Consider the following 13,109-nt stretch of genomic DNA (forward strand, 5'->3'; position numbering starts at 1 on the left):
GCAGAGGACTGTAGTGTGCAATCATCGAGACAGGGTAAGGGGGAGCTGCTATTGTACTTACTATTGATCATGATTGATTTTTTTTTTTTTTTTTTTTTAAGACAGGAGTCTCGCTCTGTCACCCAGGCTGGAGTGCAGTGGTGCAGTCTTGGCTCACTGCAACCTCCCTTCCCAGGTCCAAGAGATTCTCCTGCCTCAGGCTCCTGCTTAGCTGGGGCTACAGGTGCATGCCACCACACCTGGCTAATTTTTGTTTTTTTGTATTTTTAGTAGAGACAGGGTTTCACCATGTTGGCCAGGCTGATCTCTACCTCCTGACCTCAGGTGATCTGCCCACCTCAGCCTCTCAAAGTGCCATTATTGATACTATTTAACACAACTGTCATCTGTGTTATTCCCCCTGTACTTTGCATCTGCCGCCTTCTGTGTGCTTTATTTATTTTTAAATGACCTTTTGGCCTGGCGCAGTGGCTCATGCCTGTAATCCCAGCACTTTGGGAGGCCGAGGCAAGCAGATCACTTGAGGTCAGGATTTTGAGACCAGCCTAGCCAACATGGTGAAACCCCGTCTCTATTAAAAATACAAAATTAGCCAGGCATGGTGGTGCATGCCTGTAATCCCAGTTACTCCAGAGGCTGAGGCAGCAGAATCGCTTGAACCCTGGAGGCGGAAGTTGTGGTGAGCCAAGGTTGCAGTGAGCCAAGATCATGCCACTGCACTCCAGCCTGGGTGACAGAGCAAGACTCTATCTCAAAATAAATAAATAAATAAAAATATATACTTGTGTGTCCTATACAGTCAGTGGCCATGTGACAGGAGCAAAGCCCAGGTGCCTTGGTGCTCAAGTAGGATGACTCTGGCACAAACCATCAATTGAAGGAGGGAGTCAGGACTCTAGGACAGAGGGATGGGGAGGGGCAGGAGGAAAGAGGGGACTTGGCCCATGGACAGCAGAGTTTGTTGACCAAGTTTGGAGGGACCAGACCCAATCAGGAGCTGGTGCCCCATGGAGCCCTGGGTTTGGAGGGTGCTGTGACACCGACACCCCGACCTGCTGTCCCTGTGCGCGAGCTTGGATTTAGTAGCCAGCAGCTTGGCAAGACTTCTGGGGCCACTCCTCTGCTGGTTTCCATGTTAACACTTTTCCTCCAGCTAAAAGCAGAATTCGTGGGCATCCAGGAACCTTCCAGAGCTGCCCCCTTGGGTCAGCATCACCTTAACAAGATTGCCGCAGCTTGTCCCTGCTGCTGGCTCACCCTGGGCACTGGCTGCCAGCTCTAGCAGCCCCAAACCCTGTGCTTCTGTCACTAGGGTCTCGGCAGCCTCCCATGTCCACCAGCTGCTGTGGTCACTGGGCTGGCAGAGGCTGGGGCCAAGGCTGGGCTGGACTGGGCAGGAGGATTCAGATGGGAAGGGGCCGATGTCCGCACGAGCTCTGCAAGGCTGTCCAGCCCAACCCCAAGGGCAGGATTGGACACGCAGGGGCTGCCTACAGAGAAATGGGAGGGGTTCTGCTCACAGCTGTCAGTGTTCTGGAAGACTCAGGGCTCTGGAGCAGACACAGACATTGCAGGCAGGACAGGCTGAGGTACAGAAAGCCCGGAGCCCGGACACAGCAGGGTGCCCAGGACCTAGGGGACGGGCCCTGGGGGCCGGCGGTAGTGGGGGCTGCCACCAAGAGCTCGGAAGAGCCCAGTTGAGTCTCCCCTCAGCCTTTGACCAGCTGGGACCCTGGGCACATGGCCTAGCCCTGTTGTCTCCAAGCCCGCTTTCTCATCTGTACAGTGGCATCATCACAGGTCCTCACTCATGGCTCTTGAAAGCACTGGAGGAGACAGTAAGGGAGGGACAGCAGCCACAGGCCATGGTGGTGGCCCCAGATCAGCAGTCCCTTACCCGTAGGGCTCAGGGTAAGCAGAGGCCTCTCCACTGGCATACTCTTCAGCCTTATGGAGCCTTGGCCTGGCGTTGTAAGCCGGGAGCCACTGCCAGCTTGGATGCCCACAGGGCTCCACAGGTCCTGCAGGCCAGGCAGGGACAGTGGCAAAGCAGACAGCACGTGTCCTGGTTGATGAGGCAGCTCACTGCACCCTGCGGGAATGCGGGCCCACGGTGGCCAGATAGCTCAGTTTTTCTAGAGAAATAGGCACTCAGTGTTTATTTGAACATCCCAGTTCTTCACTGTTGGCAACGAACTCATTTTTAAATTCGTCTGCAAGCCGGATGCTGACCAAAGGTGACCCATTTGTGCTCTCTGAGTGGACCAGATCAAGCAACCCCTAAGGGTCCTGAGGTTGGAGGGCAGATGCTGAAGGGACATCCTGGTTCCTGACTGAGAGCTCACCCCCAGCTCCACACAGCTCCGGGGGTGCCTGTGTGCTGGGACAGTGCAGATGCTGGAGCTGGGCAGGCCTGGGGTCGAACCCCAGCTCTGCCAATTCCCGGCTGAGTGGGTATGGCCAAGTGACTCGCTGAGCCTCAGTTTCCCCTTTTGCAAAGTGGGATGGAGGATCCCTGCCTCTCCCAGCCGCTGTGAGGATAAATGCTCTGTGACCCTGTAGGTCCCATCGTGGGCTGGGCACTCTGTAAATGCTCCATTCTTGGTCACTGAGGTTGAATTAACAGAGGCTGGGGCTTGGTTTATGGAGTGAGACTGATCTGTTTCTTCTGTTGGCTTTAAAAAAAAATTATAGAATTAGAGCGAAGTTGCTGTAATAGTACAGAGACTGTCTCTGTACCCCTCGGCCAGCTGTTTCTGTTGTTAACATTTTACTGTGTGCGTTGTTACAGCTAAGGACCAACACTGACACATTATGAACACAGTTGCTTCGGTTTCCCTAAAGCCTTTTTCTGTTCCAGGATCCAATACTACATTCAGTCATCATGTCTCCCCAGCCTGCTCTCCTCTGACAGTTTCTCAGACTTTCTTGTTTTGGTTTGGTTTGGTTTGATGTTTTTGGTTTTGGGTTTTTGTTGTTGTTGTTATGTTGGAGAGAGGGTCTCGTTCTGTTGCCCAGGCTAGAGTGCAGGCAAGATAATGGCTCACTGTAGCCTTGACCTCCAGAGCTCAGGTGATCCTCCCACCTCAGCCTCTCAAGTACCTAGGACTGCAGGTGCATGCCACTATGCCCAGCTAATTTTTTGGGTTTTGTTTGTAGAGATGAGGTCTCCCTATGTAGGCCAGGCTGGCCTTGAAATCCTGTGCTCAAGGGATCCTCCTGCCTTGGCCTGCCTCCCAAGGTGCTGGGATTGGCCAGGCATGGTGGCTCACTCCTGTAATCCCAGCACTTTGGGAGGCCAAGGTGGGCAGATCACTTGAGGTCAGGTGTTCAAGACCAGCCTGGCCAACATGGTGAAACCCTGTCTCTACTAAAAATACAAAAATTAGCCAGGTGTGGTGGCGCGCACCTGTAATCTCAGCTACTGGGGAAACTGAGGTATGAGAATCGCTTAAACCCGGGAGGCAGAGTTTGCAGTGAGCCAAGATCATGCCACTGCAGTCCAGCCTGGGTGACAGAGAGAAACTCCATCTCAAAACAAAACAAAACAAAAAAACCCACACAAAGTGCTGGGATTACAGGCATGAGCCACCACGCCCAGCCTCAGACTTTCCTTGTTTTTGATGACCTTGACAGTTTTGAGAATATCGGGTAGGTATTTTGAACAATACCCTTTAATTAGGGCCTATCTGATGTTTTTCTCATGCTTAGATCAGGGCTGTGGGTTTGGGGGAGGAAGACCACAGAGGTAAGGCGCCCTTCTCATCACATCATAGCAGGGATACCTCAGCATGGCTCAGCACTGATGCTGCTGGATGTGGGTCACCTGACCCAAGTGATGTTTGCCAGGTTTCTCCACTGTGCAGTTGCTTTCCCCCCTTTCCATACCCTGCTCTTTGGAGTGCAGCCCTACTCAAGGGAGGAGGGGCAGACGCAGGCAATTTGGAATTGTTTTGGAATGATTTTGAGATTTGCTTCTCCTCCTCATCTGCTTGCTTTTGCATCTAGCAGGTGTCGCTTCTTGGGTGATCCTTTCTTTCTTTTTTTGAGTCAGAGTCTTGCTCTATTGCCCAGCCTGGAGTGCAGTGGCACAATCACGGCTCACTGCAGCCTCGACCTCCAGGGCTCAAGTGATGCTGTCACCTCAGCCTCCTGAGTAGCTGGGACTACAGGTATGTGCCACCCCGACCAGCTAATGTTTTTGTTTTTGTAGAGGTGGGGGGTCTCGCTATGTTGCCTAGGCTGGCCTTGAACTCTTGGACTCAAGAGATCCTCCCACCTTGGCCTCCCAAAGGCCAGGATTGCAGGCTGCCATGCTCAGCCTGATCCTTTGATTTCATTATCTGAACAACCCGGGCTTGAGTCCTGGCTCAGTGCATTTACACTCTGTGTGACCTGGGTGGCTTGCTATGAACAGAGGGATCATGAGAACAAGAGGATGTGTACATCAGGCTGCACGTGGTGCTTTGAGCAAATAGGTTGGTGTTTTTTCCTACTTGTGACAAGAGGTACTGAGGTGGCCCATTGAGCTGACAGGGTGTCTCAAGGAAGTAGTCAGGGACCCAGGCTTCTCCTGGCTGCTGTTCTGCCATCCTTAGCATGTGGCTTTTGTCTTCCTGGTCTCAAGGTAGCTGCAGCACCTCCAGCCTCACTGCCGTGCTCCAGGCAGGATTCAGTGAAGTTGACGGCGTTATCCCTGTTTCGTAGAGGAAGAAAGTGAGGCTGAGGAGGATGAGAAACCCTGCCTTAAAGTGTGCTGTGAGGTTAGAAGTAGTGTCACCTGGCGTGTAGTAGGCATGGTTGTTTTCACAGTCGGATGGGCCTCTCTCAAGTTCCCTGGCACTGGGGGTGCCCAGTGCCCTGGGGGATGAAGGTGGGCCTCTTACAGCAGGCACCTGAGCTCCTCCACTTGGCTGGCCTGAGGCTTCAGGCTCCCAGGGGCTGGCCCAGGTTCTGGGGGGGCTGTGGGAGTTTGGGGCAGACCCTGGACAACCTTGGATCCCAGCCTGCGAGTACAGGTGCAGTGTGTCCGCCCCTCCTTCTGGGGTGGAGGATGCTGGGCCCAGCAGCCATGTTGACCTATGCCTCTTGCCTGTTCTGGGCGAGTCAGCACTGGCTGGGGCTGCAGTGGTCACCCAAGAACAACCAACCACATAAAAGTCAGGCCCGAGGACGGTCACCGAGGCAGGCCTGGCCCTGCAACTGGGTAGCCATGTCTGATGACCTGGCTTGGTAGGGAGGTATAGGCAAGGGTTTGTCATTCCTGTTCTATTTGGGAGGACAGATTTAATTCAGAAGCAAACTATGGTTTGGGGATCAAATCTGGCCTGCCACTGCTTTTTTTTTTTTTTTTTTTTTTTTTTTTTTTGAGATGGAGCCTCGCTCTGTTGCCCAGGCTGGAGTGCAGTGGCGCGATCTCAGCTCACTGTAACTTCCGCCTTCTGCTATAAGTGATTCTCTTGCCTCAGCCTCCCAAGTAGCTGGGATTACAGGCACCTGCCACCACACCCAGCTTTTTGTATTTTTAGTAGAGATGGGGTTTCATCATTTTGGCCAGGCTGGTCTCGAACTCCTGACCTCAGATGATCTGCCCACCTTGGCTTCCCAAAGTGCTGGGATTATAGGCGTGAGCCACCACACCCAGCCTGCCATTGCTTTTGTAAATAAAGTTTTATTGGCACACAGCCATGCCTTCTGTTTACATATTGTCTCTGGCTGCATTTATACTACCTGGGCAGAGTTGAGTGGTTGTGACCGAGACTGTGGTTGGCAAAGCGTAAAATATTTACTGTCTAGCTCTTTACAGAAAACATTTGCTGACCCTGACCTGAAAACCATGCAGGGTCAGGGATGTGCGATTAGGGCTTCCCAAGAGGGAGATGCGGGTGGGCCAGGACTGGCGAGGGGCTGTGGAGGGTTTGTAGAAACAGAGCAGCACAGGGCAAACGGAGGCCCGGAGGTGGTGGGCGTGGCTTTAGAGCAGAGCTTGTTCTGACTGGGGGGCTTCAGAAGTGAGGCTGTGAACCCAGCCGGGGCCTGAGGCTTCATCCTATCACATGCTGTGACAAACGTTTGAGGTCTTTGTGCGAAAAGGAGCTGCTGGGTGGTACGGATTGCTGGGGCCAACTCTGAGACTTCGGCCAGACGCAGCAGGTCACAGGAACTGTGGGGATCTCAGGGGCTGGGGCTCCTCAGCTCAGCCACTTTCAGCCACGAGGGACTGTGGGCCCGGAGCCGCCTGACGGTCTGATTTTCCAAGAGAAACCGGCAGTCTGCTTTTCACGGGAAATCTGATTTTTATATGTTTGAAGTTAATTCCATTTTTACAAAATCACGAAGCAGATCCAGCACACATGCATTTGGCCTGTGCACTGCAGGTTTGGGAACTCAGGTGTGCAGGGTGGACGCAGGGACCTGCGGGGGTGTGGGAAGACTCAGAAAGCAGCCAGGCCCTGCGCCCCAGCACTCCCTCTGGCAGAGGCGGGCCTTGGTCTGGGGTAGGCTGGGGAGGAGCTCACAGCCGAGTCAGGTTTCTGTGTCTTGACCTATCCTATCCCAGAGCAGAGAACATTCCTGCCTGCGGCACGGGAGGAGGGGGTGGGGAGCCAGATTCCAAAGGGTTGGACATACCCCGTGGACCCCAGCGGGGACTCATTCCCAGCCGGAGGGCGAGGGGCGGGAGGTGGAGAGCTCTGAAGTCCCCTCGGAGATTTTCAAGGGTGAAAACCCTAGGGTTTGAATTTGCTGCTCCATCAAGGAGCCCTGTAGCATGATGGGCAAGGGCTGGTCTTGGAGCTGGACAGGCCCAAGTGGACCCCAGCTCCACTGCTGTCTCCCTCCTCGGACCTCTGAGACACAGCGACTCCTCCCTTGCAGGCTGCCATGAGAATCTAAGAGAGAATGGGTGTGAAAGTAGTTTCCGTGGCATGCGGGTGTGCCAGTGAGGGGGTCTGCCTCCGGGGCGTGGTCCTGTCCATCTGCCAGGGGCGTCTGCAGCCTGACAGCCCTGCAGGCATCTGGTTGTTTTCAGCCTCACACACCAGCCCTCACCTGCTGATTCAGGCGGCTGGTTTCAAAGCACTTGCTGCCACCCCGGGGGGTTTATTATTTATTTCAGGCAGGACTCTTAGTTACAAGCAACCCTGGTCAGCGTGGCTTAAAGGAACAAGATAATTTTGAGGCTCATGAACAGGAAAAGCCCCAGGGTAATTCCAGTCTTCAGCAAAATAGGGTTCACGTGCTCAAAGTGATATTGGCAGGACTCTGTCTTGCCCTGTCTTCCAACTCTGCATCCCTCTGCGCGGGCTTCATTCTCAGGCGGGCCCCTGGTGGGGTAGCAGGAGTGGCCCGTCACCTGAACTCCCAGGAACCTCTGGGGAGAGCATCCCTGTCCCAGTAGCAAGAATTGCAGTGGCCCTGTCACATGCTCACTCCTGGACTCACCTCCGTGGGTGGAGGGTGAGCTGCTCACATGGGCTGGGACTGCTCTTAGCCCCAACCTGAGCTGTGGAGGGGGTGGGGATCTGCTTAGATGGGGAGTTGGGCACGAGGGGATCCCTTGGAAAAATCAAGATGCAGCCGGGCGTGGTGGCTCACCCCTGTAATCCCAACACTTTGGGAGGCCGAGGCAGACAGATCACCTGAGGTCAGGAGTTCAAGACCAGCCTGGCCAACATGGTGAAACCCCGTCTCTACAAAAATACAAAAAAATAAGCCGGATGTGGTGGTGGGTGCCTTTAGTAATCCCAGCTACTCGGGAGGCTGAGGCAGGAGACTCGCTTGAACCCGGGAGGCGGAGGCTTCAGTGAGCCGAGATTGCGCCATTGCATTCCCGCCTGAGTAACAGAGTGAGGCTCTGTCTCAAAAATAAAATAAAATAAAGATGCTAGCACCCCAAGGGGAAGTGGACAGACAGGCTGATACAGCGCCCACCCATGCCCACCGTTCTCCAAGACTGTGTTTTGGTCTGAAGAGGAAACACCTGAGCTTCCTGGCTCATGCCCCTCTGCCCCTGCCTGGCTCATGCCCCTCTGTCCCTGCCTGGCTCATGCCCCTCTGCCCCTTGCCTGGCTCATGCCCCTCTGCCCCTTGCCTGGCTCATGCCCCTCTGCCCCTGCCTGGCTGACTTGAGCCCCGTTCTCCAAAGAGCTGTGGTTACTCACCCACGTGTCTCCAGCATGTCCTCCCAGGTGTGAGGCTTGGGCCTGAGTGGATGTGGAGCGGCACCAGCCTCTGCAGCCTTTTGTCTGGTCTTCCAGAGTAGTGGCCCTCCTGAAAAGGGAAAGCATGCTTGTTCTCCGTGGAGCCCCTGGGGGCTCCTAGTGATTGACTTCCTTCCTGAGTGCACAGGAAGCAGCTGTTCAGTAATCCATTGTGACGTTTGGCCAGACACCGACAGAGCTTGTCTCCCTGCGACCCCCTTGTCCAAATTCAGGGAGGACCTTTCCCCTCTGTCACCAGGAGGGATGTGATTGTTGGGAGTTCCTTGCATTAGTTCTCTCCAGGCCTGAAGATACGATCACATCTAGAGCTGCCAGCAGCCTCTCACCACTCCTTCTCTTTGGCTTCTTCATAAGGATATTGATTTTTCCTCCATTTTTAGAATCCATCTCCTTGAGGGAGGAGACAGAAACTCCATCCTTCTTCATAGAACCATTTCAAAAAGGAACAGGGATTTGGGATGAGGCCCAGCTGGCCTAGGAGAGGCCGCCTGGCTGGGCTGGACACTGGCTCTGGCCTGGCCTGGTCACTGACCCTTGCCTGGGTCCTCAGGACCAGGAGAAGAAGGGCCGTTTCTTTTCAGATCACAGAACACTCGTTGGCTCCTAGTCATGTGTCAGGATGAGAGGGGCAGGCTTTGAACTCCCATGATTCACTTGAATGTTGCATTTTCTTTTTTTTTTTTTTTTTTTGAGACAGAGTCTGGCTCTGTCGCCCAGGCTGGAGTGCAGTGGCCGGATCTCAGCTCACTGCAAGCTCCGCCTCCCGGGTTTGCGCCATTCTCCTGCCTCAGCCTCCCGAGTAGCTGGGACTACAGGCGCCCACCACCTCGCCCGGCTATTTTTTTGTATTTTTTAGTAGAGACGGGGTTTCACCGTGTTAGCCAGGATGGTCTCGATCTCCTGACCTCGTGATCCGCCCGTCTCGGCCTCCCAAAGTGCTGGGATTACAGGCTTGAGCCACCGCGCCCGGCCGAATGTTGCATTTTCTAGATACTATGACAGCCAGTTCTCAGGCCATCATTAAAAAGAAAGAGGGTGAAATCCCACACCTGTGGGTACCCACCAGCCGCAGCCCTCTGGCTGGAGATGTATCTTGTGGCTCAGCTCCTGTTTGTGTTCTGATTGCAGTGCCATCAGGGGGACGTGTGTCCATTGACCCACAGAGGCAGGGATAGCTTGGGAACGTGCTAGGAGAAGAGGGGCAGGTGGGAATAGGCCTCATCTTCCGAGTCATCCCCGAGCAGGCTGAGCCAAGAGTGGCTGACTGAGCATTGGCTGGGCAGAACATTCCATTTGCCGTGTGTGAGGTTCACCCTTGGCCAAGTTGCGTCACTTGTCCTGGTTTTCCAGATGTGGAGGTGGTGACGCAGGCTGGGATGAGGTCCCTAGACGTCAGAGCGTGTTGCACCTTATGTAAGATCCTTTGATGGCTCCCTTCTGTAACAGGCTTGGTGTGGTATGGTGGGAAGCCAAGGCCCTGGAGCCCAGACGTGATTACCTAGCCACTCTCACTTTCGGGGGACACATGCAACAGCCTCCTCGTGGCTCCACTCTCGCCCCTAGAGTGTATTCTCTCCCTGCTGTTCCTGAAGCGCAGACCTCATCACACACACAGCCTCCCGCTTGGGAGCTTTAAAGGCCCCCAGTGCTCCTGGGATCAAGGTTATAGCTTGGCTTGCAAGAGTGAGCGCAGGTGGCCCCGGCCCGTTGTCTGGCTTCCTCCCTGTCTACGCGCTGATCCCCACAGTCCTACACCCCAGCCACTCAGCGCAGGCTGTTCCCTTGGCTTGGAACACCGGCCCTTGGCACTGCTATACCCCACTTCTCCTGACTCCTGGCCAGCTGCTGCTGAGGCTGTGAAGGTTCTAGACAGCTCAGCCCCCAAAATTCTCCCAACCCTCTAGGATGAGCTGAGGCCCCATCTGGGTTCCCCAGGCCTTTGTGTCCATCCTGCCATTAGCCCACATCATAGGGTAGCATTGTTTCTCCTGGTTCATCTGTGTCCCCACTAAGTGAGTGCCATGCCCCATGAAGGCTGGGATGGTTGTCTTGTTCATGGCTGTCTCCTCAGCGCACAGGACAGGGCTGGCCTGGTGCCCTGTAAGTCAGTTGCTGGTGGACAGATGCTTGGAGGATGTGTGACTTGGGGCAGGGCACCTCCTGAGCCTTGATCTCCCCCTCTGCACTGGGGTCGTGGTGTCAAGTGCAGAGGGAGGGGAGGGAAGGGAAGCAGGGAGCACGGGAAGGGGTCTGCAAAGGTGTCTGGCAGTTGGGGAGCTGTCATTGGCCACAGTCTGGAGCCCATATCCCTGCACTGACACCCAGCTTTCAGCTGTAGCCAGAACTGGGTCTCAGCCAGAGTGGGCAGAGGTAGCCAGGAGATGAGACAGTGCAGAGAGCTGGGGGACAGGGTCGGGGGTGGTGAGAAGGTCCCCTCCCTCTGTCCCCCTTGGCCCTGCATCCTTGCTCATCTCCACCAGCTCCAACCAGGAACAGCGGCCCAGGAGCCCTCTCCTTCCTCTGGTACAGGCCACGGTCCTTGCAGCCTGGATTCTGCACGAGAATCACCTGGGAGCTGTGAAATGTCCCACCCCCAGGCCATGCCCCAGACTAGTGACATCCGACTCCCTGGTGTGGGCCCTGGGCATCAGTATTTCATAAAACTCCCAGGAGATTCCAGCGCATGGCCAAGTTTGAGAGCCGTCATTCCGGGTGGTTGTTGGTAACCTGGTTTTTCCTGGAGATGCTTGGCAGCCTGCAGGAGCCCGCCAGCCAGCGCGCAGTGAGCGGCTCAATGGGAAATCTCCCCTTCCCCGCCTCCCTCCACAAAAATCCTCACCAGAAATGAGGAAGCACTTCTTAAAATGGTTTTGTTTTTTGAAAGAGTAGCACATGCATATGGCAGGAACTCCAGGCAGCACAGATGGGTACACAGTGGAAGAAAAATCAGTCCTGGCCAGGCGCGGTGGCTCACACCTGTCATCCTAGCACTTTGGGAGGCTGAGGCGGGCGAGTCACTGGAGGCCCGGCATTTGAGACTAGCCTGGCCAACATGGCGAAACCTCATCTCTACTAAAAAAAAAAAAAAAAAAAAAAAAAGCCGGGCGGGGGGGGGCACGCCAAAAATCCCACCAAACTTGGGAGACTGAGGCAGGAGAATCGCTTGACCCCAGGAGGGCGAAGGTGGCAGGGGGCAAAAAGGGCCCCCCTTTACCCCGGGTGGGGGACACAGCAAGACTCTGTCTCAAAAAAAAAAAAAAAATCATGTCACCAACCACAGCCACTGTACCCAGGCTCTGGGATCGCCCTGCAGAGCTGTCACGTGTCGGTACAGGTCCCTTTGTCACATGTCTGCCCTTCTCACCTTGCTTTCTTAGTCCTTCTCTGCCAGAACATATTGATCTGCCTGGCTCTTTTTTTTTTTCCCCCCCCCCCGAGACATTGTCTCACTCTGTTGCCCAGGTGGAGTGCAGTGGCACAATCTCGGCTCACTGCAACCTCCGTCTCCCGGGTTCAAGTGATTCTCCTGCCTCTGCCTCCCAAGTAGCTGGGATTACAAGTGTGCGCTACCACGCCTGGCTAATTTCTGTATTTTTAGTAGAGACAGGCTTTGACTATGTTGGCCAGGCTGGCCTCAAACTCCTGACCTCAAGTGATCCGCCCACCTTGGCCCCCGCAAAGTGCTGGGATTACAGTCATAAACCACTGCGCCTGGGCTGCCTGGCTCTTCTTGATGCCTACAGGGTATTCCGTTATGGAGAGGGCATGACATGGATGTCTTGGTCCCTTTGGGTGGCCAGCTTTGGCTGTCACAGGCAGTGCTGTTAGAGGAGCTCACAGTCTTTGGTCATATGTGTGAGTCTTGCGGGATGAACTTGTAGACGGGGAATTCCTGGGTCATGGAACAAGTGGATCCAAATTGCCGATAGAGCACCATTTCTTGTCATTCCAGAAGTCGCCTGCACCAGTACCCGTGACGTATGAGCTGCCCACACTGTACAGGACGGAGGACTATTTTCCTGCGAACGCCAGGGAGGCACAGCACCACCCCCGCACCTGCCCTCGGCCTCTGTGAGCTTTGTGGTCTTCCCATCAGGAGTGCTGGAAAAGTGACATTGTGTACATGCTGCAGCTTGGGGGGTTTTTTCTTTGTATTGCTGTTTATTTTATATTTTAAAGACATTTTTTAAAATGTCGAGATGGGCTCTCACTATGTTATCCAGGCTGATCTCAAACTCCTGGGCTCAAGTGATCCACCCGCCTTGGCCTTTCAACGTGGTGGGATCACGGGCAGCAGCCTCCGCGCCCAGGCTGCTGCCATTTTCAGATTTCCTCCCTGCCTCATGTGAGACTACAGGGTTTGGAGAAGCAGTTGGAACCCACGTGTGGTGCCTCCCACGTTGGCCTGCCTGGGGTTCTACAGGGGTTGAGGGGCCAGGCCTGGCCGGGGCTGATGGACAGTGGGGACTTTCCTTCTCTCCATGATGGCTTTGCAGCGGCTCCATGGTCCTCTCTGTGATGGGGTTTTGCACGGGGTGCGCTCTGCCACTGTGGTGGGTGGATGGGTGGATGGGTGCTGGTTGTGTTGCCTCTAGACCTCGGTGCCCACAGCCTTGAGGATCCTTCCAATAAAGGTGTCGAGAGCTCAGTCCTGGTCTGGTGTGAGAATGATGGGGAGTGATAGTTTCCTTTTCACCTGGGCAGTGTTTTCCAGAAGGTTCCTCCTGTGTGTCACCTGTGAGAGCCTGATCCTGGGCATCTGTTTATGAGGCTCTAGCTGAGGGGAGGGGATAGTCCCGGCCTTTGGATTCCCAGCAAGAATGCAGAGGTCATTAGGACCCCCAGGGTCTTCAAAGGCTTGTTTACCCGCATTTCTTCCCATGCAGA

General features: G+C 54.8%; 1 protein-coding gene across 2 annotated transcripts in view; it reads left to right on the top strand.

Moving 5' to 3' along the window:
* The window catches only part of BCAS4 (breast carcinoma amplified sequence 4), an 84,858-nt gene extending 71,988 nt beyond the window's left edge, over positions 1 to 12,870 (top strand). For both annotated transcript variants that reach the window (XM_021920933.2, XM_003904614.4), the window contains one exon: positions 12,175 to 12,870. In XM_021920933.2, coding sequence (XP_021776625.1) covers positions 12,175 to 12,297 — 123 coding nt within the window. In that variant the 3' untranslated portion in view covers positions 12,298 to 12,870. The remainder of the gene's footprint in view (positions 1 to 12,174) is intronic.
* The last annotated feature ends 239 nt before the right edge of the window (positions 12,871 to 13,109 follow it).

This window comes from Papio anubis, chromosome 16 (assembly GCF_008728515.1).
Source record: "Papio anubis isolate 15944 chromosome 16, Panubis1.0, whole genome shotgun sequence".
In the NCBI taxonomy this organism is placed as follows: Eukaryota; Metazoa; Chordata; class Mammalia; order Primates; family Cercopithecidae; genus Papio; species Papio anubis.